Source organism: Pelobates fuscus, chromosome 10 (genome assembly GCF_036172605.1).
Source record: "Pelobates fuscus isolate aPelFus1 chromosome 10, aPelFus1.pri, whole genome shotgun sequence".
NCBI lineage: Eukaryota > Metazoa > Chordata > Amphibia > Anura > Pelobatidae > Pelobates > Pelobates fuscus.
In genome coordinates, this window is record NC_086326.1 from 1444889 (window position 1) to 1468746 (window position 23858).

The 23858-nt window shown below is 47.8% G+C and overlaps 1 protein-coding gene across 1 annotated transcript in view; it reads right to left on the reverse strand.

Annotated features, from left to right (window-relative positions):
- Window positions 1-18163, reverse strand: part of INPP5F (inositol polyphosphate-5-phosphatase F) — a 161145-nt gene extending 142982 nt beyond the window's left edge. Inside the window, exon 1 of the mRNA XM_063434243.1 lies at window positions 17952-18163. Within this exon, the coding sequence (XP_063290313.1) occupies window positions 17952-18048 (97 nt within the window). The 5' untranslated portion in view covers window positions 18049-18163. The remainder of the gene's footprint in view (window positions 1-17951) is intronic.
- Window positions 18164-23858: the final 5695 nt, after the last annotated feature.

Genomic DNA, 23858 nt, shown 5'->3' on the forward strand with positions numbered 1-23858 from the left:
ATGTGTAAGTCACATGCAGGTATGTGTGCCAAGGGTTACATAAACAAATGGATATAACTTCTATATGACAGAATTATTTGGATTTACACACCTTTTGGGTGTTTTGTACTTCCTAATTTGACGACACTGGCTCTGGTGTGTTTTCCCAAAACTGTGCAACTTGCAATTTGTTCTGGCAAAAACAGAAAAACACATCTTAACTGTTTAAAGCTGGGCAACTTACATGGCGTCTAAAGGATTTGTTTATCCATTAATATTTTTTTTTGTACACATAAGACCTTTCTGGCCTGTCAAGCTCCGTAAACTAGTAACAGGACCCGTGAAAACAAATTCACACATTTAAAAAAATAATAAAAAAAGAACTCTGCAGTGGGTGGGGTCAGTTGACAGGACTGTAATAAGGATGATTATATAAAGGAGTTTGTTCACTAGGATGGGGAAATCACAGAACAACTCACACACCTGTCTCTTACTCTCTCCTCCAGCTCTGCTTCACAATTGGTGTTTTACACCCCACCTCCTATAGACTGTAAGCTCGTTTGAGCAGGGTGCTCTTCAACCGATCGTTCCTGTAGGTTTCCTTGTAATTGTCCTATTTATAGTTACATCCCCCCCCCATAATATTGTAACGCGCTACGGAATATTTTGGCGCTATATAAATGGCAATAACAACAACTACAACAAGATAACTGCATTTTTAGGCCAAAATAGTGGTCATCATTTTAGCCTAAAATGTGCAATTCTCCTGTCAATTGTCAGTATGAAGGCTCTAGGACAGTGATGGCGAACCTGTGGCACGCCGGGCCCTCTCTGTCGCCGGGGGAGGGGGCCGCTGGCTGTCTGCAGCAAAACGGCAGGCGCCTAACTCTGCTTTCTGTTGGGAGGAAGCAGCTCTCCTGTCCTCCCGCGTGTTACCATGGCAACGCTCAACACAGCATCGCGCGGGAGGACAGGAGAGCCGCTTCCCTGTCACATACTTACCACCACCGGACCACCAGGGATGGCTGTGTCCCTCCCAACCCCCTTCTTCACCAAAGGTAAGAAGAAGGGAGGGAGGGGATACAGATTATATATATATATACACATACATACATACATACACACACACACATATATATATATATATACACACACACACACACACACACACACACACATATATATATATAAAAATGTAGAAATCCCCTGCACTCCAAATGAGTAAAGATATGTACCTGGTGCTCTGGTAGCTCAATTGTAGAGGATAGCAGGAAACCGGCACTCAAGGATTTAGTCAAAATAATTTTACTGTTCAGAAGATTCGACGTTTCAGCTCCTCTAGGGAGCTTTCATCAGGACATACAAAGTCACAATGTGAGCAATACACTCTCATATAGGGGACAAAATGAATTAATTAATAGAGGTACTTACATACAGCTGATGATCAGGGGCCGCTCATTACCGTTTGCCGCCGCGGGTGTGACGACCGGATTCATTTCCGGGTTGGTCACCTGACCGCCGCTCACTTTCTAATTGGACAGGTTTCGTAGGTGCTATGCAACCAAGGACACCAACGTCCCATTGGTTCTAGCTCTTTACTACGGTGTCCTGAGGTGGACACTTTCCTTCTGTGTTATTTTAATCGCTTTACTAGCGAAAATTAATAGATATTGACGGCATAAAACATCTTAGGCTCACGGGAGTGAGCAGTCCCGATACTGGGAATAGCAAATCAAGTTATACTTTAAGCATAAACATATATATATATATAAAAAAGAATAAATATATCTACAGTAGTATCTGCATATTTTAAAGTGCATTAGTAAATATGTGAATACTTAGAGAAGTGGGATGTTATAAATCCCAAGGTGACTATAAGTCAGGAGTGATATTAAATCAGAAAATCTCTTTATGCTCAGGATGTGTAACTAATGTGTTGGACATTAAATTCAATACAGTGTTGTGTCAAAAACTTCAAAGTAAAAGTGAAAAATCATAAGTCGCAGGTGATAAACATTATTATAATAGGGAGGATTAAATACAATCCTACTCCATGCCGTAAAAAAATAAGTGAACAAATCTCTTATTGAGAATGTTTCAACTATATAGATATGTATAGCTTACTAATAATACTAAAAGACAATTTAATATGCCCACCAGTTATTTATCCCATGCTTAACCATCAACTGTGTGCACCTCAATATGAATAGACTATATATAAAAAATGTAATTTTAAGATAAAAAATGTAAAAGCAACTAAAATCAAAAAGTTCAAAAAATATCAAAAAAAACCAAAAAGAATCACTGTCCTACACTTAAACTAGACCTATGTGTGCCTATATGTGTCATTGTCAAAGGAAACACTTTTATGTTCTATAAGAATTTTTCCCATTGAGACACTTTTGGGACAATATTCCTAGTTGGTGAATCAGATAACTATATGTGCCTTTATATATAATTATCATAGGGAGCACTTCTATATTATCAAAAAAATGTCTCACATAAGAATGTACTATACGAACATTTCTCATTGAGACCCTTAGGAGACAATGTTCCCAATTGGTGAATCCAATAGGCTTCCCTTTGTAATAGTAATTTGGCTCTATTACCCCCACGATTTGGCATTGGGACATGTTCTATGGCTATGCATCTCAATGAGGAAAGTTGGTGTTGCAACTCTAAAAAATGTCGAATAAGTAAAAAACTGCCTTGGTGCAATCCCACGCTGGGTATGTAAAGCAAGACTTTTCTAAAATTAGAATATGTGTAAAGGAGTCATTATCAGACTGGAGCAATTTAAATGGAGTCCAAGAGAAATGGGATTATTTAAAAGTTGCACTGCTGAAGGTAGGGATGAACCAAATTGGAAATTCTGGGTCGAAACTTCAGGATGCCCTTGCCCGAAAATTACTTTTTCCCCAAATGAGTTTTTTTAAAAAGTTTTTTTCGGGGGGGCGGGGCCTAACCACAGAGCAGAGCAGTCACATGGTGCTGCAGCTCCTGCAAGCTTACGCAAAAACAATTGAATCCTGCTGAACAGAACGTGTGACCTGACTTCTTTTGGATCCTGGGTGAATCGGGAAATCGAGCCCCACAAGATGACACCTTTCCCGAGGTTTTACGCTTCGGTCCTGACCACCCAGCCAATGAGGCCTACACATGATGCGGACATGGGGGACATGGCCGTTCTCCCACCGCCCCAACGCACTTTAAGGCATAGCTGGAGCCACCGTTCCCCCCCCCCTATGGACCGGCGGGGGTTATCCCGGTCCCCACAAACCTGGCACACAAAGCTACACGGCCTGCAACTGATCATCAAAGCTGGGGCCCTGAATGCGCTGAACCCAGCAATATGGCGGCTACAAAATCTGGGCCCACACTTACACAACCCCAACCTTCAAGCCTGGACCTGATTTTTCAGAAATTTTGGGCCCGCCTGGAACAACTCCTCGCCAAGTCCTCCCCTGCCCACGGAGCAAAAGAAGAGGTAAAGGTGAAGAGGAGACGGAGCGGACAAAAAGCATGCTCACCCACGCCCGCAATGACCGCTGTATACCCACCTGGGCCGGAGGTCCTACGGAGGTTTCCTCCAAAGCTTCAGCCACAACGCTGGAAGCCCGCCCGCCGCTGGCGGCGGCGAAACACCAGGGCCACCTGCAGTGCCCACACAGGGAAAGATCCGGCTCACATAGTTGCCAGAGTCTGTGGCACGCAGAAGCCGACCCGACATGAGGCCTGGGGCCGGGGAGAGGTCCCTCCTCCCTCACAACCTGTCAGCAGCATCTCACAACCTGTCAGCAAGGTTCCAGAGCATGCACGCTCCGACCGCCACACGAACCGCCAAGGGAATTGGCTGAAGCAGCGCCTCGCACACCAGACCCACACGCAGACATCCGAGCACCTTACTAGGACTGACAAACGGAAAGAACTACAGAATTGCAGCTGAGTATCGCCCATTATACAAGCGGACACTGACTCTTAATAACCAATTCACTTGGCCCATAGTCGCTACTTACCAAAGCACGCTAAGATTTATATCCTGAGACTCCTCTCCACAACTAGGCTATACTCCTCTCTTTTAGCTCAGGGGAAACTCAGCCTGTAATCTAACCCATTGGAGACCCCTTTACCGGTAGTTGCCTCGACTATAATGCCGTGTGGGTGCTCCTAGTTTATGGCACTCAGGTGCACCTAGACAGCCATGCCTTGCAAGCGAGTTATACCTTTGACTATCCTCATGTAAAACTCAATTTCTTATGTTTATGCAGTACTCAGTAGGCAAATGTTTAAATACTCGGAGACAGATCTGTTGAATGCATCACTCGAATTTTGCCTCACATATATATGTGCCAGCACAGTCATTCTCTAGAACCTCCTTCTCACAGTCTAGCTAGTTTCAATCTTCTGTAATCTCTCTTTTATTTTATTTAAATCTTCATCAAAACTGTTATGTAATTCCAGAAAACAATCGTTAATCTTTCTACTTAGACTTATAATCCCACTATACCTTGGATCCTTCATGTCCGCACATAGACGGACACACAGTATATCATTGAACCAAACTTGTTATAAATATAAAAATGTGCAAACGCTCATGCCACTACCTAACTCTTGTGAACCTTTGAAACACGCTGTTGTGGCGAATGTGATCACCTGTAACCACACGTTTTTTTCCTATCATCTTTTTTTAATATTAGACTTTTATTTTTTATTCTTTATTTTGTAGTGCAAAGCATTTTCAAACAAGCATGTGCTGCCATTTCAGAATTAACGAGCTTTGATTTAGTATATCTGCTGTGGCATTCGTATAGTGGGGTAGGTCCAGTAGGGTCGCATGGCTCTTAATATTAGACTTTTTAATCTAATATGAAAAACGTCCCTTCTCTTTTAATGGTCCCCTCCCACCTCCCTCTTTTTTAGTGTTCTTTTCTCCCCTCCCCTATGCCAGTGTTCTTTCCCCCATCCCATAGTGTTCTCCCCTGTTACACTGTTACTGTTTATAGCACCGCTACAACTAACGTTATGCTGGATACTTTACAAAGAGCTGTTGTCACACTGGAAATACAAAACTCACGAATGGATTTATACCAAGGTTCGGCAAACGAACGACGGACCCCCCAGTTCTTGGCGTGTGCCTCCACTTAACCCCGGCCACCGCTGGAAGTACCGAACGGCCGACCACACGGCTGAGGAAGTGTGCCACCAATTGATCACCCAGGGAGTTGCGGTTTACGGTTAACTGCAAGCTAATTGACGACTCTCGACGAGGCCTGTTCGTGTCGGATCTCCCGATATGGAAACTACCGAGCAGGACACGAACGGGGACCACCTACGACCAGGCGTGTGGCCTCAATCAGGCCTCAATCAGACTAAGTGTCACTTTCATGGCGGTCCCCATTCGTTTACCGAAGAGTGATAACACCCAGACAGAGAGCGGGGATTCATATATCACCTTAGCCGGGAAGAGTTCCATAAGATCACGCCGAGGTACCGCTGCCTATTGTCACCACTAAAAACATGGCCGCCACCTCGTGTTCGGGTCAAAGAACACACAAAATACTTTGTATCCAAGAGACTGACTATGCTATTCGTGAGGTCTAAGCGCTATTCACTGGATGATGCACTCAGACCTGAGCTATACAATGATGGGTAGAATGTGAAGGATTCCTGTTAAAATGTTCTAATTATATATTTTATACTGTTTTCCCGTATGGATATTCCACGTGGGATTTTGGGCCCTTGGGGATAATCGAGGCACACTAGCCGTTGGATTCATTATCCCCAAGGAGGGAGAGGACTTTTTTCAAAAGATACAGTGTGTTGTAATTGGTTGATTGTATGTTTTGTCCTGACATGCCACCCGGTCCAGAGGGGGCTGTTCTGGACCGGGAATGTTTGCATAAATAACGCTGTCCTGTGTCAGTAAAGCCAGTTCTTATTTTGACCCTCAAATCGCAGCCTCGACTCGTTTTGTGGGGAATGGGTATCCTAGCTGAGCTATAGCTAGTGGGAGATTCTACACTTGCAGGTTTCTACCGATTACAGCTCCGTTCGACTCTTCGTGTTCGGGAACCAGGACATCCAAACGATCCATAGTGTTATTTCCCCCCCTCCCCTGTCCCATAGTGTGATTTCCCCCCCCTCCCCTGTCCCATAGTGTGATTTCCCCCCCCCCCTCCCCCATAGTGTGATTCCCCCCCTCCCCTGTCCCATAGTGTGATTCCCCCCCTCCCCTGTCCCATAGTGTGATTCCCCCCCCTCCCCTGTCCCATAGTGATTCCCCCCCTCCCCTGTCCCATAGTGATTCCCCCCCTCCCCTGTCCCATAGTGTGATTCCCCCCCCTCCCCTGTCCCATAGTGTGATTCCCCCCCTCCCCTGTCCCATAGTGTGATTCCCCCCCCTCCCCTGTCCCATAGTGTGATTTCCCCCCCCTCCCCTGTCCCATAGTGTGATTTCCCCCCCCTCCCCTGTCCCATAGTGTGATTTCCCCCCCCTCCCCTGTCCCATAGTGTGATTTCCCCCCCCTCCCCTGTCCCATAGTGTGATTTCCCCCCCCTCCCCTGTCCCATAGTGTGATTCCCCCCCCCTCCCCTGTCCCATAGTGTGATTCCCCCCCCGTCCCATAGTGTGATTCCCCCCCCCGTCCCATAGTGTGATCCCCCCCCTCCCCTGTCCCATAGTGTGATCCCCCCCCTCCCCTGTCCCATAGTGTGATCCCCCCCCTCCCCTGTCCCATAGTGTGATTCCCCCCCCTCCCCTGTCCCATAGTGTGATTCCCCCCCTCCCCTGTCCCATAGTGTGATTCCCCCCCATCCCCTGTCCCATAGTGTGATTTCCCCCCCCTCCCCTAGTGTGATACGCCCCCCTCCCCTAGTGTGATTTCCCCCCTCCCCTAGTGTGATTTCCCCCCCTCCCCTGTCCCATAGTGTGATTTCCCCCCCTCCCCTGTCCCATAGTGTGATTTCCCCCCCTCCCCTGTCCCATAGTGTGATTTCCCCCCCTCCCCTGTCCCATAGTGTGATTTCCCCCCCTCCCCTGTCCCATAGTGTGATTTCCCCCCCTCCCCTGTCCCATAGTGTGATTTCCCCCCCTCCCCTGTCCCATAGTGTGATTTCCCCCCCTCCCCTGTCCCATAGTGTGATTTCCCCCCCTCCCCTGTCCCATAGTGTGATTTCCCCCCCTCCCCTGTCCCATAGTGTGATTTCCCCCCCTCCCCTGTCCCATAGTGTGATTTCCCCCCCTCCCCTGTCCCATAGTGTGATTTCCCCCCCCTCCCCTGTCCCATAGTGTGATTCCCCCCCTCCCCTGTCCCATAGTGTGATTCCCCCCCCTCCCCTGTCCCATAGTGTGATTTCCCCCCCTCCCCTGTCCCATAGTGTGATTTCCCCCCCTCCCCTGTCCCATAGTGTGATTTCCCCCCCTCCCCTGTCCCATAGTGTGATTTCCCCCCCTCCCCTGTCCCATAGTGTGATTTCCCCCCCTCCCCTGTCCCATAGTGTGATTTCCCCCCCTCCCCTGTCCCATAGTGTGATTTCCCCCCCTCCCCTGTCCCATAGTGTGATTTCCCCCCCTCCCCTGTCCCATAGTGTGATTCCCCCCCCCTCCCCTGTCCCATAGTGTGATTTCCCCCCCTCCCCTGTCCCATAGTGTGATTTCCCCCCCTCCCCTGTCCCATAGTGTGATTTCCCCCCCTCCCCTGTCCCATAGTGTGATTTCCCCCCCTCCCCTGTCCCATAGTGTGATTTCCCCCCCTCCCCTGTCCCATAGTGTGATTTCCCCCCCTCCCCTGTCCCATAGTGTGATTTCCCCCCCTCCCCTGTCCCATAGTGTGATTTCCCCCCCTCCCCTGTCCCATAGTGTGATTTCCCCCCCTCCCCTGTCCCATAGTGTGATTCCCCCCCCTCCCCTGTCCCATAGTGTGATTCCCCCCCTCCCCTGTCCCATAGTGTGATTCCCCCCCCTCCCCTGTCCCATAGTGTGATTCCCCCCCCTCCCCTGTCCCATAGTGTGATTCCCCCCCTCCCCTGTCCCATAGTGTGATTTCCCCCCCCCCTCCCCTGTCCCATAGTGTGATTCCCCCCCTCCCCTCCCCTGTCCCATAGTGTGATTTCCCCCCCCCCCTCCCCTGTCCCATAGTGTGATTTCCCCCCCCTCCCCAAAAAAATAGATATATATTTTGCCAAATTTGACCCGTTGGGATAGCCCATTTTCGGCCGAAAATAATCTATAAGATTAGGCAGGAAGAGGCTAAGCAAGTTGTAAAAGCTTCCAAATCACACACAGAAGAGAAAATAGCACAGTCAGTAAAAAAGGGGGACAAAACTTTTTTTAGATACATAAATGAGAAAAGGAAAGTAAAATAAGGATTAATTAGATTAAATACAAATAAAGGAGGGGGCGGGGCTTGACCTCCAACATGACCAGACGTGTTTGCCTGTAACTCCCCACCGGTGTGCGTGCAACTCATTACTGAACGCTCAGAGTCCCGTTACCACCCCTTTTGGGCCGGTGGGGGATATCCCGGTCCCTACTAGCTTAGCTAAGCCTGTTCCGGGGAGACTAGCAGAGGAATCCTGAAAGCCACGCGGCTCATCTAAGATGGCCGCTGTATTGCCACCTCAGTACAATCAAACAAGCCTGTCAGGCCAGAACTGGAGAGAAAGCTTCGATGCCAGATTTGAGGCAATATGCCAGGCCTTGTGGGATCGTCTCGCTATGCGGCAACCCACGCTCACCCATTAAGTGTCGCAGACAGCCTGTGAAGCGGAATCAGTTACCTGTGCCTCTTCTGGGCTGTGGGCCTAATTGGAGTTCCCTCCATGTCGCAGTCCATTCGCACATGGAGAAGACTGTAGCAACTGACATTTAATGTGGATAAGTGCAAGATAATTCAGGAGACCCGCGGGCCCACGATTCCGCCGTTCGGAACAAGCAGATCCATGGACTAAGGGCACCGGCTCCCTTTAATGCCCGGAGCAGAACCTACAGAGATACGCTGCACTACGGACTACTGACAACCCGCCTGTCGCACACACAGCACCACCCGACAGGCCCTGTGCCAGGGAGAGGAAACAACATACTTAACATGAAGATGGACTCTCTGTTATGGTCTGCACAAGGGGTTGGTTGATTACAGCCGACGACGTACTTCTCTATTCAACTTTTGTTGCCTGAAATTGTAAATAATGATGTGCTCAGTGATGATAGTTGATATTTCCCCTACCCTTCTGTTACCTACTAACACCCACTGGCTACACTGCTACTTAATCACCCAGTCAGTCAGCTTAGTCAGGTCTGACATGCATAATAGTGAAGCAGCAGCAGGTCCTGTGCGAGGACAAAAACCTTGTTGTCTATGGATTAAATACATTTGTTTTTTTTCTGCAAACTAGTCCCTTGACTGTGCATGGCAGTCTGCTCTGAGATTCCATCACTGCACAAAAGTAGGAACACACACACACACAGCAACACACAGCATCACACACACACACACACAGCATCACACACACACACACACAGCATCACACACACACACACACAGCATCACACACACACACAGCATCTCACACACGCACACAGCATCACACACACGCACACAGCATCACACACACGCACACAGCATCACACACACGCACACAGCATCACACACACGCACACAGCATCACACACACGCACACAGCATCTCACACACGCACAGCATCTCACACACGCACAGCATCTCACACACGCACAGCATCTCACACACGCACAGCATCTCACACACGCACAGCATCTCACACACGCACAGCATCTCACACACGCACAGCATCTCACACACGCACAGCATCTCACACACGCACAGCATCTCACACACGCACAGCATCTCACACACGCACAGCATCTCACACACGCACAGCATCTCACACACGCACAGCATCTCACACACGCACAGCATCTCACACACGCACAGCATCTCACACACGCACAGCATCTCACACACGCACACAGCATCACACACACGCACACAGCATCACACACACACACAGCATCACACACACACAGCATCACACACACACACAGCATCACACACACACACAGCATCACACACACACACAGCATCACACACACACACAGCAACACACACACAGCATCACACACACAGCATCACACACACAGCATCACACACACAGCATCACACACACAGCATCACACACACAGCATCACACACACAGCATCACACACACAGCATCACACACACAGCATCACACACACAGCATCACACACACAGCATCACACACACAGCATCACACACACAGCATCACACACACAGCATCACACACACAGCATCACACACACAGCATCACACACACAGCATCACACACACAGCATCACACACACAGCATCACACACACAGCATCACACACACAGCATCACACACACAGCATCACACACACAGCATCACACACACAGCATCACACACACACCATATTTTTGTGGAGCGATGAAAACTCAGTACATTATTAGAGAATGGCTTTAAGAAATAACACAGGAAACGCTCACCGCTGAGCCTGACAGATAGGCTGAGTGACGATGTCACACTCTATACATCGCTCATTATACAGGAAAACAAACCGTTTGAGAACCTCAGTCATCACATGTGGGAGCATATCCTCCAACTCAGCAGGAGGGACCCTCAGGATACGATATCAGCGTATAGACAGGGACAATCTTAATGCATTACACAAATAGAATGGATTGAAATGCTCTTATTTAATCAAAATAAAAGGAGAAAGGCTCTCAATTTGTCGCTTTGCTCTTTAAATTCCAGTGTGGGCATAAACAATGAACAATTCTACAGCAAATAAACGCTCTGAAAAGGCGCCATTAGCGAGCATGAGAGAAACATCAAAACAAACGCAAACCAATCTTTTAAAGGAGGACAATTGTATCCAAGAAAAAAAAGTCATGAAAAAAAGTCAACTGAAGCGAACTGAAAAACAAATTGCAAAATCTGGGATAAAAAAGCCAAACGGTGATTCTAGCGAATGTGGAGCCAGTAAACTGTTCGATATCCAAAGCCTGAAACCAACGGCTGCGGTTATTACAATACTGAAACTTCAAACATATAAAGTCAATTCAATCCAAACCAAACAGAAAAGCACAGCTCCTGATTGTCAGAAAATATTTTATCCGTTTCTCCCCGTTTCCGGACCCTTGCCATCTCCGGGGTTAAACCGAACACACAGGGGGTCACCATACTATTGTATTAGACAGGTGGCGCGTTATCATCAATACTGGCATTTATATAGCGCCAACTTATTCCGCAGCGATGTACAATATTATAAATGGGAAACTTAACAATAAATGAAACCATTACAAAATGTTACAGGTACAATAGTGATAATATAATTAGATTATATATAAAAATAAATACTGATACACAGGTCTGTAAGTATAACCCATAAATAAATAGGGGGATAAACAGCTCCTGTCATTATAGCCAATCACACACAATCTATAGCTTCCAAGCTGTTAAATTGCTGCCTGAAGAGCTGTGAACGCAGAATACAGAAAGCATTTCTCTGATTAGAGATTCTATAGACATTACTGTTTAGAAGAAGATAAATATTTGCCTGTGGTATGAGAATAGTGGGTGGCAGATTACACAAACTGAAGAATCACAATTTAATATATACACAAAATACAGACACAAAGCAATTACCGGTATTTAGAATACGCAAACAGGATAAACTAAACCCAAAATAGAAGTCCCATGTATACGCCATAAAAGGATTAGAGTAAAGGTGTACGAGTATTGTAAACATGGGCAATGTGACTTTATACGGCAGCAAGGTACACACTGACACCCCATTCACACCAGCTTATAGAAATGGAAACGTTTATTAGGATTCTGCTCCACAGTGTATATATCAGCATCCTTCCTACAGAACCCAGCCTGCTCGTTACTAATCCTACCAGTACCCAGACTGCCCGCTCCCTCCCCTGCTAGTACCCAGACTGCCCGCTCCCTCCCCTGCTAGTACCCAGACCGCCCGCTCCCTCCCCTGCTAGTACCCAGACCGCCCGCTCCCTCCCCTGCTAGTACCCAGACTGCCCGCTCCCTCCCCTGCTAGCACCCAGACTGCCAGCTACCTGCCCTGCTAGTACCCAGACTGCCCGCTCCCTGCCCTGCTAGTACCCAGACTGCCCGCTCCCTCCCCTGCTAGTACCCAGACTGCCCGCTCCCTCCCCTGCTAGTACCCAGACTGCCCGCTCCCTCCCCTGCTAGTACCCAGACTGCCCGCTCCCTCCCCTGCTAGTACCCAGACTGCCCGCTCCCTCCCCTGCTAGTACCCTGGCCGCCCGCTCCCTCCCCTGCTAGTACCCAGACTGCCCGCTCCCTCCCCTGCTAGTACCCAGACTGCCCGCTCCCTCCCCTGCTAGTACCCTGGCCGCCCGCTCCCTCCCCTGCTAGTACCCTGGCCGCCCGCTACCTCCCCTGCTAGTACCCTGGCCGCCCGCTACCTCCCTTACAAGTACCCTGGCCGCCCGCTACCTCCCTTACAAGTACCCTGGCCGCCCGCTACCTCCCTTACAAGTACCCTGGCCGCCCGCTACCTCCCTTACAAGTACCCTGGCCGCCCGCTACCTCCCTTACAAGTACCCTGGCCGCCCGCTACCTCCCTTACAAGTACCCTGGCCGCCCGCTACCTCCCTTACAAGTACCCTGGCCGCCCGCTACCTCCCTTACAAGTACCCTGGCCGCCCGCTACCTCCCTTACAAGTACCCTGGCCGCCCGCTACCTCCCTTACAAGTACCCTGGCCGCCCGCTACCTCCCTTACAAGTACCCTGGCCGCCCGCTACCTCCCTTACAAGTACCCTGGCCGCCCGCTACCTCCCTTACAAGTACCCTGGCCGCCCGCTACCTCCCTTACAAGTACCCTGGCCGCCCGCTACCTCCCTTACAAGTACCCTGGCCGCCCGCTACCTCCCTTACAAGTACCCTGGCCGCCCGCTACCTCCCTTACAAGTACCCTGGCCGCCCGCTACCTCCCTTACAAGTACCCTGGCCGCCCGCTACCTCCCTTACAAGTACCCTGGCCGCCCGCTACCTCCCTTACAAGTACCCTGGCCGCCCGCTACCTCCCTTACAAGTACCCTGGCCGCCCGCTACCTCCCTTACAAGTACCCTGGCCGCCCGCTACCTCCCTTACAAGTACCCTGGCCGCCCGCTACCTCCCTTACAAGTACCCTGGCCGCCCGCTACCTCCCTTACAAGTACCCTGGCCGCCCGCTACCTCCCTTACAAGTACCCTGGCCGCCCGCTACCTCCCTTACAAGTACCCTGGCCGCCCGCTACCTCCCTTACAAGTACCCTGGCCGCCCGCTACCTCCCTTACAAGTACCCTGGCCGCCCGCTACCTCCCTTACAAGTACCCTGGCCGCCCGCTATCTCCTTTACTAGTATCCAGACCGCCTGCTACCTCCATTACTAGTACCCTGACCGCCGGCTACCTCCCTTACTAGTACCCTGACCGCCCACTACCTCCTTTAATAGTACCCTGACCGCCCACTACCTCCCTTACAAGTACCCTGACCACCCACTACCTACCTTAATAGTACCCTGACCACCCACTACCTCCCTTACAAGTACCCTGACCACCCACTACCTACCTTAATAGTACCCTGACCACCCACTACCTACCTTAATAGTACCCTGACCACCCACTACCTACCTTAATAGTACCCTGACCGCCCACTACCTCCCTTACTAGTACCCTGACCGCCCACTACCTCCCTTACTAGTACCCTGACCGCCCACTACCTCCCTTACTAGTACCCTGACCGCCCACTACCTCCCTTACTAGTACCCTGACCGCCCACTACCTCCCTTACTAGTACCCTGACCGCCCACTACCTCCCTTACTAGTACCCTGACCGCCCACTACCTCCCTTACTAGTACCCTGACCGCCCACTACCTCCCTTACTAGTACCCTGACCGCCCACTACCTCTCTTACTAGTACCCTGACCGCCCACTACCTCTCTTACTAGTACCCTGACCGCCCACTACCTCTCCTACAGCAGTCTGCTTGTTACCAATAGGGATCGACCGATTATCGGTTTTACCGATATAATCGGCCGATATTCGGTATTTTCGCCAATATCGGTATCGGCCAATAGGGATACCGATATTGCCGATAATACCTCCCAGGACCGCCAGGCTCATTACAAGCCCAGCGGTCCTGGGGAGGGGGACGGGCAGCAAGCGTTTACTCACCTCCTAGCAGCTCCTCCAGCTCCCCAGTGTAAATCTCGCGAGACCCGCGGCCAGCTCTGACGGCCGCGGGTCTCGCGAGATTTACACTGGGGAGCTGGAGGAGCTGCTGGGAGGTGAGTAAACGCTTGCTGCCCACCCCACTTCCCTCCCCTCCCCCAGCTAAGCCAATGCCACTGGACCACCAGGGATTAACATATCCCCCCTCCCTGGCAAGGCAACAAGCAGGGAGGGGGGGACAACAAAAAATTAATAATAATAATTAAATATATAAAAAATAAATAAATAATTTAATATAAAAATGAAAAAAAAATGTTTTAATAAAAAATGCCCCCTCACACACACACTATTATTATACACATACACTACACAAACACACTGTGTATATAATTCAGTGTGTTTGTATAGTGTGTGTGTATATATAATGCAGTGTGTTTGTATAGTGTGTGTATATATAATGCACACTACACAAACACACTGCATTATATACACACACACACTATACAAACACACTGCATTATATACACACACACACTATACAAACACACACTGCATTATACACACACACACACTATACAGACACACACTGCATTATACACACACACTACATTATATACACACACTATACAAACACACACTGCATTATACACACACACACACACTATACAAACACACACTGCATTATATACACACACTATACAAACACACACACTGCATTATATACACACACACTATACAAACATACACACTACATTATATACACACACACTATACAAACATACACACTACATTATATACACACACACTATACAAACATACACACTACATTATATACACACACACTATACAAACATACACACACACTATACAAACATACACACTACATTATATACACACACACTATACAAACATACACACTACATTATATACACACAAACTATACAAACATACACACTACATTATATACACACACACTATACAAACACACACTGCATTATATACACACATACACTATACAAACACACACTGCATTATATACACACACACTATACAAAGACACACTGCATTATATACACACACACACTATACAAAGACACACTGCATCCACTACACACACACTGCATCCACTACACACACACTGCATCCACTACACACACACTGCACAAACACTGCATCCACTACACACACATACACAGCTCCCCTGTCTAAACACACTGCATCCACTACACGTGGCATGTATATTTTGTGCATTTACCTTTAGAAATAGTTTTTTATTTTCCAAAATGGTAAATGTACAGAATATCGGCAAATTATATCGGCTATCGGCCTGAAAGTTCACAGGATATCGGTATCGGCTCTAAAAAATCAATATCGGTCGATCCCTAGTTACCAATCCTACCAGAACCCAGCCTGCTCATCACCAATCCTCCTAGTACCCTGATTGCCCACTACCTCTCCTGCAGAACCCAGCCTTCTCGTTCCCATCCTACTAGTACCCTGACCTCTTACCAGTGCCCAGGTAGCTACATTTTCTACCATTCAGCCAGTTCCTGTCTCACCAGTGCCCACACCCACCCCTACTCATTCTCTTTCACTTTCAGCTGCCCCAATCCCATGCCCAGGCTCCTGCTTTTCTCTCAGTCTCTCTAAAGACCCGATGGACTCATTCCTTATCTCCAAAGTCAGGCTGCCCCAATCCCATCTCATGGATGCATGCTTCTCTCCCCCAATGCCCAGGCTTCCTTCGTCTCTCTGTCTCTCTAAACCCCTTGTAGGCCACTTTTCCATCTCTAATATCAGGCTGCTTTCATCTCTATCTGCAATGCCCAGCTTGTTGCCTTATCTCTCCCGCCAATTACCAAGACAATGCCCCTCTAACCTCCCATGCTGGCTGTACCCACTGGCCCCCTGTGGCCCCTGGCTGTACCCACTGGCCCCCTGTGGCCCCTGGCTGTACCCACTGGCCCCCTGTGGCCCCTGGCTGTACCCACTGGCCCCCTGTGGCCCCTGGCTGTACCCACTGGCCCCCTGTGGCCCCTGGCTGTACCCACTGGCCCCCTGTGGCCCCTGGCTGTACCCACAGGCCCCCTGGCTGTACCCACTGACCCCCTGTGGCCCCTGGCTGTACCCACTGACCCCCTGGGGCCCCTGGCTGTACCCACTGACCCCCTGGGGCCCCTGGCTGTACCCACTGACCCCCTGGGGCCCCTGGCTGTACCCACTGACCCCCTGGGGCCCCTGGCTGTACCCACTGACCCCCTGGGGCCCCTGGCTGTACTCACTGATCCCCTGTGGCCCCTGGCTGTACCCACTGACCCCCCTGGCTGTACTTACTGACACCCTGTGGCCCCTGGCTGTACCCACTGACCCCCTGTGGCCCCTGGCTGTACTCAATGATCCCCTGTGGCCCCTGGCTGTACTCAATGATCCCCTGTGGCCCCTGGCTGTACCCACTGACCCCCGGCTGTACCCACTGACCCCCTGTGGCCCCTGGCTGTATCCACTGGCCCCCTGGCTGTACCCACTGGCCCCCTGTGGCCCCTGGCTGTACCCACTGGCCAGCCTGTGGCCCCTGGCTGTACCCACTGGCTAGCCTGTGGCCCCTGGCTGTACCCACTGGCTAGCCTGTGGCCCCAGGCTGTACCCACTGGCCAGCCTGTGGCCCCTGGCTGTACCCACTGACCCCCTGGGGCCCCTGGCTGTACCCACTGACCCCCTGTGGACCCTGGCTGTACTCACTGATCCCCTGTGGTCCCTGGCTATACCCACTGACCCCCCTGGCTGTACCTACTGACACCCTGTGGCCCCTGGCTGTACCCACTGACCCCCTGTGGCCCCTGGCTGTACTCAATGATCCCCTGTGGCCCCTGGCTGTACCCACTGACCCCCTGTGGCCCCTGGCTGTACCCACTGACCCCCTGTGGCCCCTGGCTGACCCCCTGTGGCCCCTGGCTGTACTCACTGATCCCCTGTGGCCCCTGGCTGTACCCACTGACCCCCCTGGCTGTACCCACAGACCCCCTGTGGCCCCTGGCTGTACTCACTGGCCCCCTGTGGCCCCTGGCTGTACCCACTGACCCCCTGTGGCCCCTGGCTGTACCCACTGACCCCCTGTGGCCCCTGGCTGTACCCACTGACCCCCCTGGCTGTACCTACTGACACCCTGTGGCCCCTGGCTGTACCCACTGACCCCCTGTGGCCCCTGGCTGTACTCAATGATCCCCTGTGGCCCCTGGCTGTACCCACTGACCCCCTGTGGCCCCTGGCTGTACCCACTGACCCCCTGTGGCCCCTGGCTGACCCCCTGTGGCCCCTGGCTGTACTCACTGATCCCCTGTGGCCCCTGGCTGTACCCACTGACCCCCCTGGCTGTACCCACAGACCCCCTGTGGCCCCTGGCTGTACTCACTGGCCCCCTGTGGCCCCTGGCTGTACCCACTGACCCCCTGTGGCCCCTGGCTGTACCCACTGACCCCCTGTGGCCCCTGGCTGTACCCACTGACCCCCTGTGGCCCCTGGCTGTACCCACTGACCCCCTGTGGCCCCTGGCTGTACCCACTGACCCCTTGTGGCCCCTGGCTGTACCCACTGGTCCCCTGTGGCCCCTGGCTGTACCCACTGACCCCTTGTGGCCCCTGGCTGTACCCACTGGTCCCCTGTGGCCCCTGGCTGTAATCACTGACCCCCTGTGGCCCCTGGCTGTACCCACTGACCGGTTCGGGTGCTGAGGGCTCCGTCCTGCCGGCTGCACCATAGGGCGCGGTCCCCGCTCTGCAGGATGTAGTGGTCCTTGGCCTGGAAGAGCTCCATGGTGGCGGAGGGGGCGCGGAGCCGGTTGCTGGGGGCGCGGAGCCGATGGGACTCGCTATTCCGGGCTCGGGGGGGGATCCGGCTTCCTGCGCTCGGCTCCCAGACTGGACTGACATGGGCGGAGCCTCGCGCTCTGACAGCTCCCGCCCAGAAACGCCCCTTCTAGGCCGGCCGAGATGGTACATTCCGGGACCGAGCCACGCCCCCCGTGTTCCTATTGGCTGCTGCAGGGATGCGCGTGCTCGCTGCGTTAACAGGCACCCTGAGTCACGTGTCGGTGCTATGACGTGAATTCCAAGATTCGGTGCAGCGCTGACACCTAGCGGACACATCGCGAACTGCAGGCTACTACAATGGGACACAGTGATTATTATTATTATTTATATAGCGCCATCAGATTCTGTAGCGCTGTACAATGGGACACAGTGATTATTATTATTATTTATATAGCGCCATCAGATTCTGTAGCGCTGTACAATGGGACACAGTGATTATTATTATTATTTATATAGCGCCATCAGATTCCGTAGCGCTGTACAATGGGACACAGTGATTATTATTATTATTTATATAGCGCCATCAGATTCCATAGCGCTGTACAATGTGACACAGTGATTATGATTATTATTTATATAGCGCCATCAGATTCCGTAGCGCTGTACAATGGGACACAGTGATTATTATTATTATTTATATAGCGCCATCAGATTCCGTAGCGCTGTACAATGTGACACAGTGATTATGATTATTATTTATATAGCGCCATCAGATTCCGTAGCGCTGTACAATGTGACACAGTGATTATGATTATTATTTATATAGCGCCATCAGATTCCATAGCGCTGTACAATGGGACACAGTGATTATTATTATTATTTATATAGCGCCATCAGATTCTGTAGCGCTGTACAATGGGACACAGTGATTATTATTATTATTTATCTGGCGCCATCAGATTCCATAGCGCTGTACAATGGGACACAGTGATTATTATTATTATTTATATAGCGCCATCAGATTCTGTAGCGCTGTACAATGGGACACAGTGATTATTATTATTATTTATATAGCGCCATCAGATTCTGTAGCGCTGTACAATGGGACACAGTGATTATTATTATTATTTATATAGCGCCATCAGATTCCGTAGCGCTGTACAATGGGACACAGTGATTATTATTATTATTTATATAGCGCCATCAGATTCCATAGCGCTGTACAATGTGACACAGTGATTATGATTATTATTTATATAGCGCCATCAGATTCCGTAGCGCTGTACAATGGGACACAGTGATTATTATTATTATTTATATAGCGCCATCAGATTCCGTAGCGCTGTACAATGTGACACAGTGATTATGATTATTATTTATATAGCGCCATCAGATTCCGTAGCGCTGTACAATGTGACACAGTGATTATGATTATTATTTATATAGCGCCATCAGATTCCATAGCGCTGTACAATGGGACACAGTGATTATTATTATTATTTATATAGCGCCATCAGATTCTGTAGCGCTGTACAATGGGACACATTGATTATTATTATTATTTATATAGCGCCATCAGATTCCGTAGCGCTGTACAATGGGACACAGTGATTATTATTATTATTTATATAGCGCCATCAGATTCTGTAGCGCTGTACAATGGGACACAGTGATTATTATTATTATTTATATAGCGCCATCAGATTCTGTAGCGCTGTACAATGGGACACAGTGATTATTATTATTATTTATATAGCGCCATCAGATTCCGTAGCGCTGTACAATGGGACACAGTGATTATTATTATTATTTATATAGCGCCATCAGATTCCATAGCGCTGTACAATGTGACACAGTGATTATGATTATTATTTATATAGCGCCATCAGATTCCGTAGCGCTGTACAATGGGACACAGTGATTATTATTATTATTTATATAGCGCCATCAGATTCCGTAGCGCTGTACAATGTGACACAGTGATTATGATTATTATTTATATAGCGCCATCAGATTCCGTAGCGCTGTACAATGTGACACAGTGATTATGATTATTATTTATATAGCGCCATCAGATTCCATAGCGCTGTACAATGGGACACAGTGATTATTATTATTATTTATATAGCGCCATCAGATTCTGTAGCGCTGTACAATGGGACACAGTGATTATTATTATTATTTATCTGGCGCCATCAGATTCCATAGCGCTGTACAATGGGACACAGTGATTATTATTATTATTTATATAGCGCCATCAGATTCTGTAGCGCTGTACAATGGGACACAGTGATTATTATTATTATTTATCTGGCGCCATCAGATTCCATAGCGCTGTACAATGGGACACATTGATTATTATTATTATTTATATAGCGCCATCAGATTCCGTAGCGTTGTACAATGGGACACAGTGATTATTATTATTATTTATATAGCGCCATCAGATTCCGTAGCGCTGTACAATGGGACACAGTGATTATTATTATTATTTATATAGCGCCATCAGATTCTGTAGCGCTGTACAATGGGACACAGTGATTATTATTATTATTTATCTGGCGCCATCAGATTCCATAGCGCTGTACAATGGGACACAGTGATTATTATTATTATTTATATAGCGCCATCAGATTCCGTAGCGCTGTACAATGGGACACAGTGATTATTATTATTATTTATATAGTGCCATCAGATTCCGTAGCGCTGTACAATGGGACACAGTGATTATTATTATTATTTATATAGCGCCATCAGATTCCGTAGCGCTGTACAATGGGACACATTGATTATTATTATTATTTATATAGCGCCATCAGATTCCATAGCGCTGTACAATGGGACACAGTGATTATTATTATTATTTATATAGCGCCATCAGATTCCGTAGCGCTGTACAATGGGACACAGTGATTATTATTATTATTTATATAGCGCCATCAGATTCCGTAGCGCTGTACCATGGGACACATTGATTATTATTATTATTTATATAGCGCCATCAGATTCCGTAGCGCTGTACAATGGGACACAGTGATTATTATTATTATTTATATAGCGCCATCAGATTCCGTAGCGCTGTACAATGGGACACAGTGATTATTATTATTATTTATATAGCGCCATCAGATTCCATAGCGCTGTACAATGGGACACAGTGATTATTATTATTATTTATATAGCGCCATCAGATTCCGTAGCGTTGTACAATGGGACACATTGATTATTATTATTATTTATATAGCGCCATCAGATTCCGTAGCGCTGTACAATGGGACACAGTGATTATTATTATTATTTATATAGCGCCATCAGATTCCGTAGCGCTGTACAATGGGACACATTGATTATTATTATTATTTATATAGCGCCATCAGATTCCGTAGCGCTGTACAATGGGACACAGTGATTATTATTATTATTTATATAGCGCCATCAGATTCCGTAGCGCTGTACAATGGGACACAGTGATGATTATTATTATTTATATAGCGCCATCAGATTCCGTAGCGCTGTACAATGGGACACAGTGATTATTATTATTATTTATATAGCGCCATCAGATTCCGTAGCGCTGTACAATGGGACACAGTGATTATTATTATTATTTATATATAGTGCCATCAGATTCCGTAGCGCTGTACAATGGGACACAGTGATTATTATTATTATTTATATAGCGCCATCAGATTCCGTAGCGCTGTACAATGGGACACAGTGATTATTATTATTATTTATATAGCGCCATCAGATTCCGTAGCGCTGTACAATGGGACACAGTGATTATTATTATTATTTATATAGTGTAATCAGATTCCGTAGCGCTGTACAATGGGACACAGTGATTATTATTATTATTTATATAGCGCCATCAGATTCCGTAGCGCTGTACAATGGGACACAGTGATTATTATTATTATTTATATAGTGCCATCAGATTCCGTAGCGCTGTACAATGGGACACAGTGATTATTATTATTATTTATATAGCGCCATCAGATTCCGTAGCGCTGTACAATGGGACACAGTGATTATTATTATTATTTATATAGTGCCATCAGATTCCGTAGCGCTGTACAATGGGACACAGTGATTATTATTATTATTTATATAGCGCCATCAGATTCCGTAGCGCTGTACAATGGGACACAGTGATTATTACTATTATTTATATAGCGCCATCAGATTCCATAGCTCTGTACAATGGGACACATTGATTATTATTATTATTTATATAGCGCCATCAGATTCCGTAGCGCTGTACAATGGGACACAGTGATTATTATTATTATTTATCTGGCGCCATCAGATTCCGTAGCGCTGTACAATGGGACACAGTGATTATTATTATTATTTATATAGCGCCATCAGATTCCGTAGCGCTGTACAATGGGACACATTGATTATTATTATTATTTATATAGCGCCATCAGATTCCGTAGCGCTGTACAATGGGACACATTGATTATTATTATTATTATTATTTATATAGCGCCATCAGATTCCATAGCGCTGTACAATGGGACACAGTGATTATTATTATTATTTATATAGCGCCATCAGATTCCGTAGCGCTGTACAATGGGACACAGTGATTATTATTATTATTTATATAGCGCCATCAGATTCCATAGCGCTGTACAATGGGACACATTGATTATTATTATTATTTATATAGCGCCATCAGATTCCGTAGCGCTGTACAATGGGACACAGTGATTATTATTATTATTTATATAGCGCCATCAGATTCCGTAGCGCTGTACAATGGGACACAGTGATTATTATTATTATTTATATAGCGCCATCAGATTCCGTAGCGCTGTACAATGGGACACATTGATTATTATTATTATTTATATAGCGCCATCAGATTCCATAGTGCTGTACAATGGGACACATTGATTATTATTATTATTTATATAGCGCCATCAGATTCCGTAGCGCTGTACAATGGGACACATTGATTATTATTATTTATATAGCGCCATCAGATTCCGTAGCGCTGTACAATGGGACACAGTGATTATTATTATTATTTATATAGCGCCATCAGATTCCGTAGCGCTGTACAATGGGACACAGTGATTATTATTATTATTTATATATAGTGCCATCAGATTCCGTAGCGCTGTACAATGGGACACAGTGATTATTATTATTATTTATATAGCGCCATCAGATTCCGTAGCGCTGTACAATGGGACACAGTGATTATTATTATTATTTATATAGCGCCATCAGATTCCGTAGCGCTGTACAATGGGACACAGTGATTATTATTATTATTTATATAGCGCCATGAGATTCCGTAGCGCTGTACAATGGGACACAGTGATTATTATTATTATTTATATAGCGCCATCAGATTCCATAGCGCTGTACAATGGGACACAGTGATTATTATTATTATTTATATAGCGCCATCAGATTCCATAGCGCTGTACAATGGGACACAGTGATTATTATTATTATTTATATAGCGCCATCAGATTCCGTAGCGCTGTACAATGGGACACATTGATTATTATTATTATTTATATAGCGCCATCAGATTCCGTAGCGCTGTACAATGGGACACATTGATTATTATTATTATTATTATTTATATAGCGCCATCAGATTCCATAGCGCTGTACAATGGGACACAGTGATTATTATTATTATTTATATAGCGCCATCAGATTCCGTAGCGCTGTACAATGGGACACATTGATTATTATTATTCTTTATATAGCGCCATCAGATTCCGTAGCGCTGTACAATGGGACACAGTGATTATTATTATTATTTATATAGCGCCATCAGATTCCA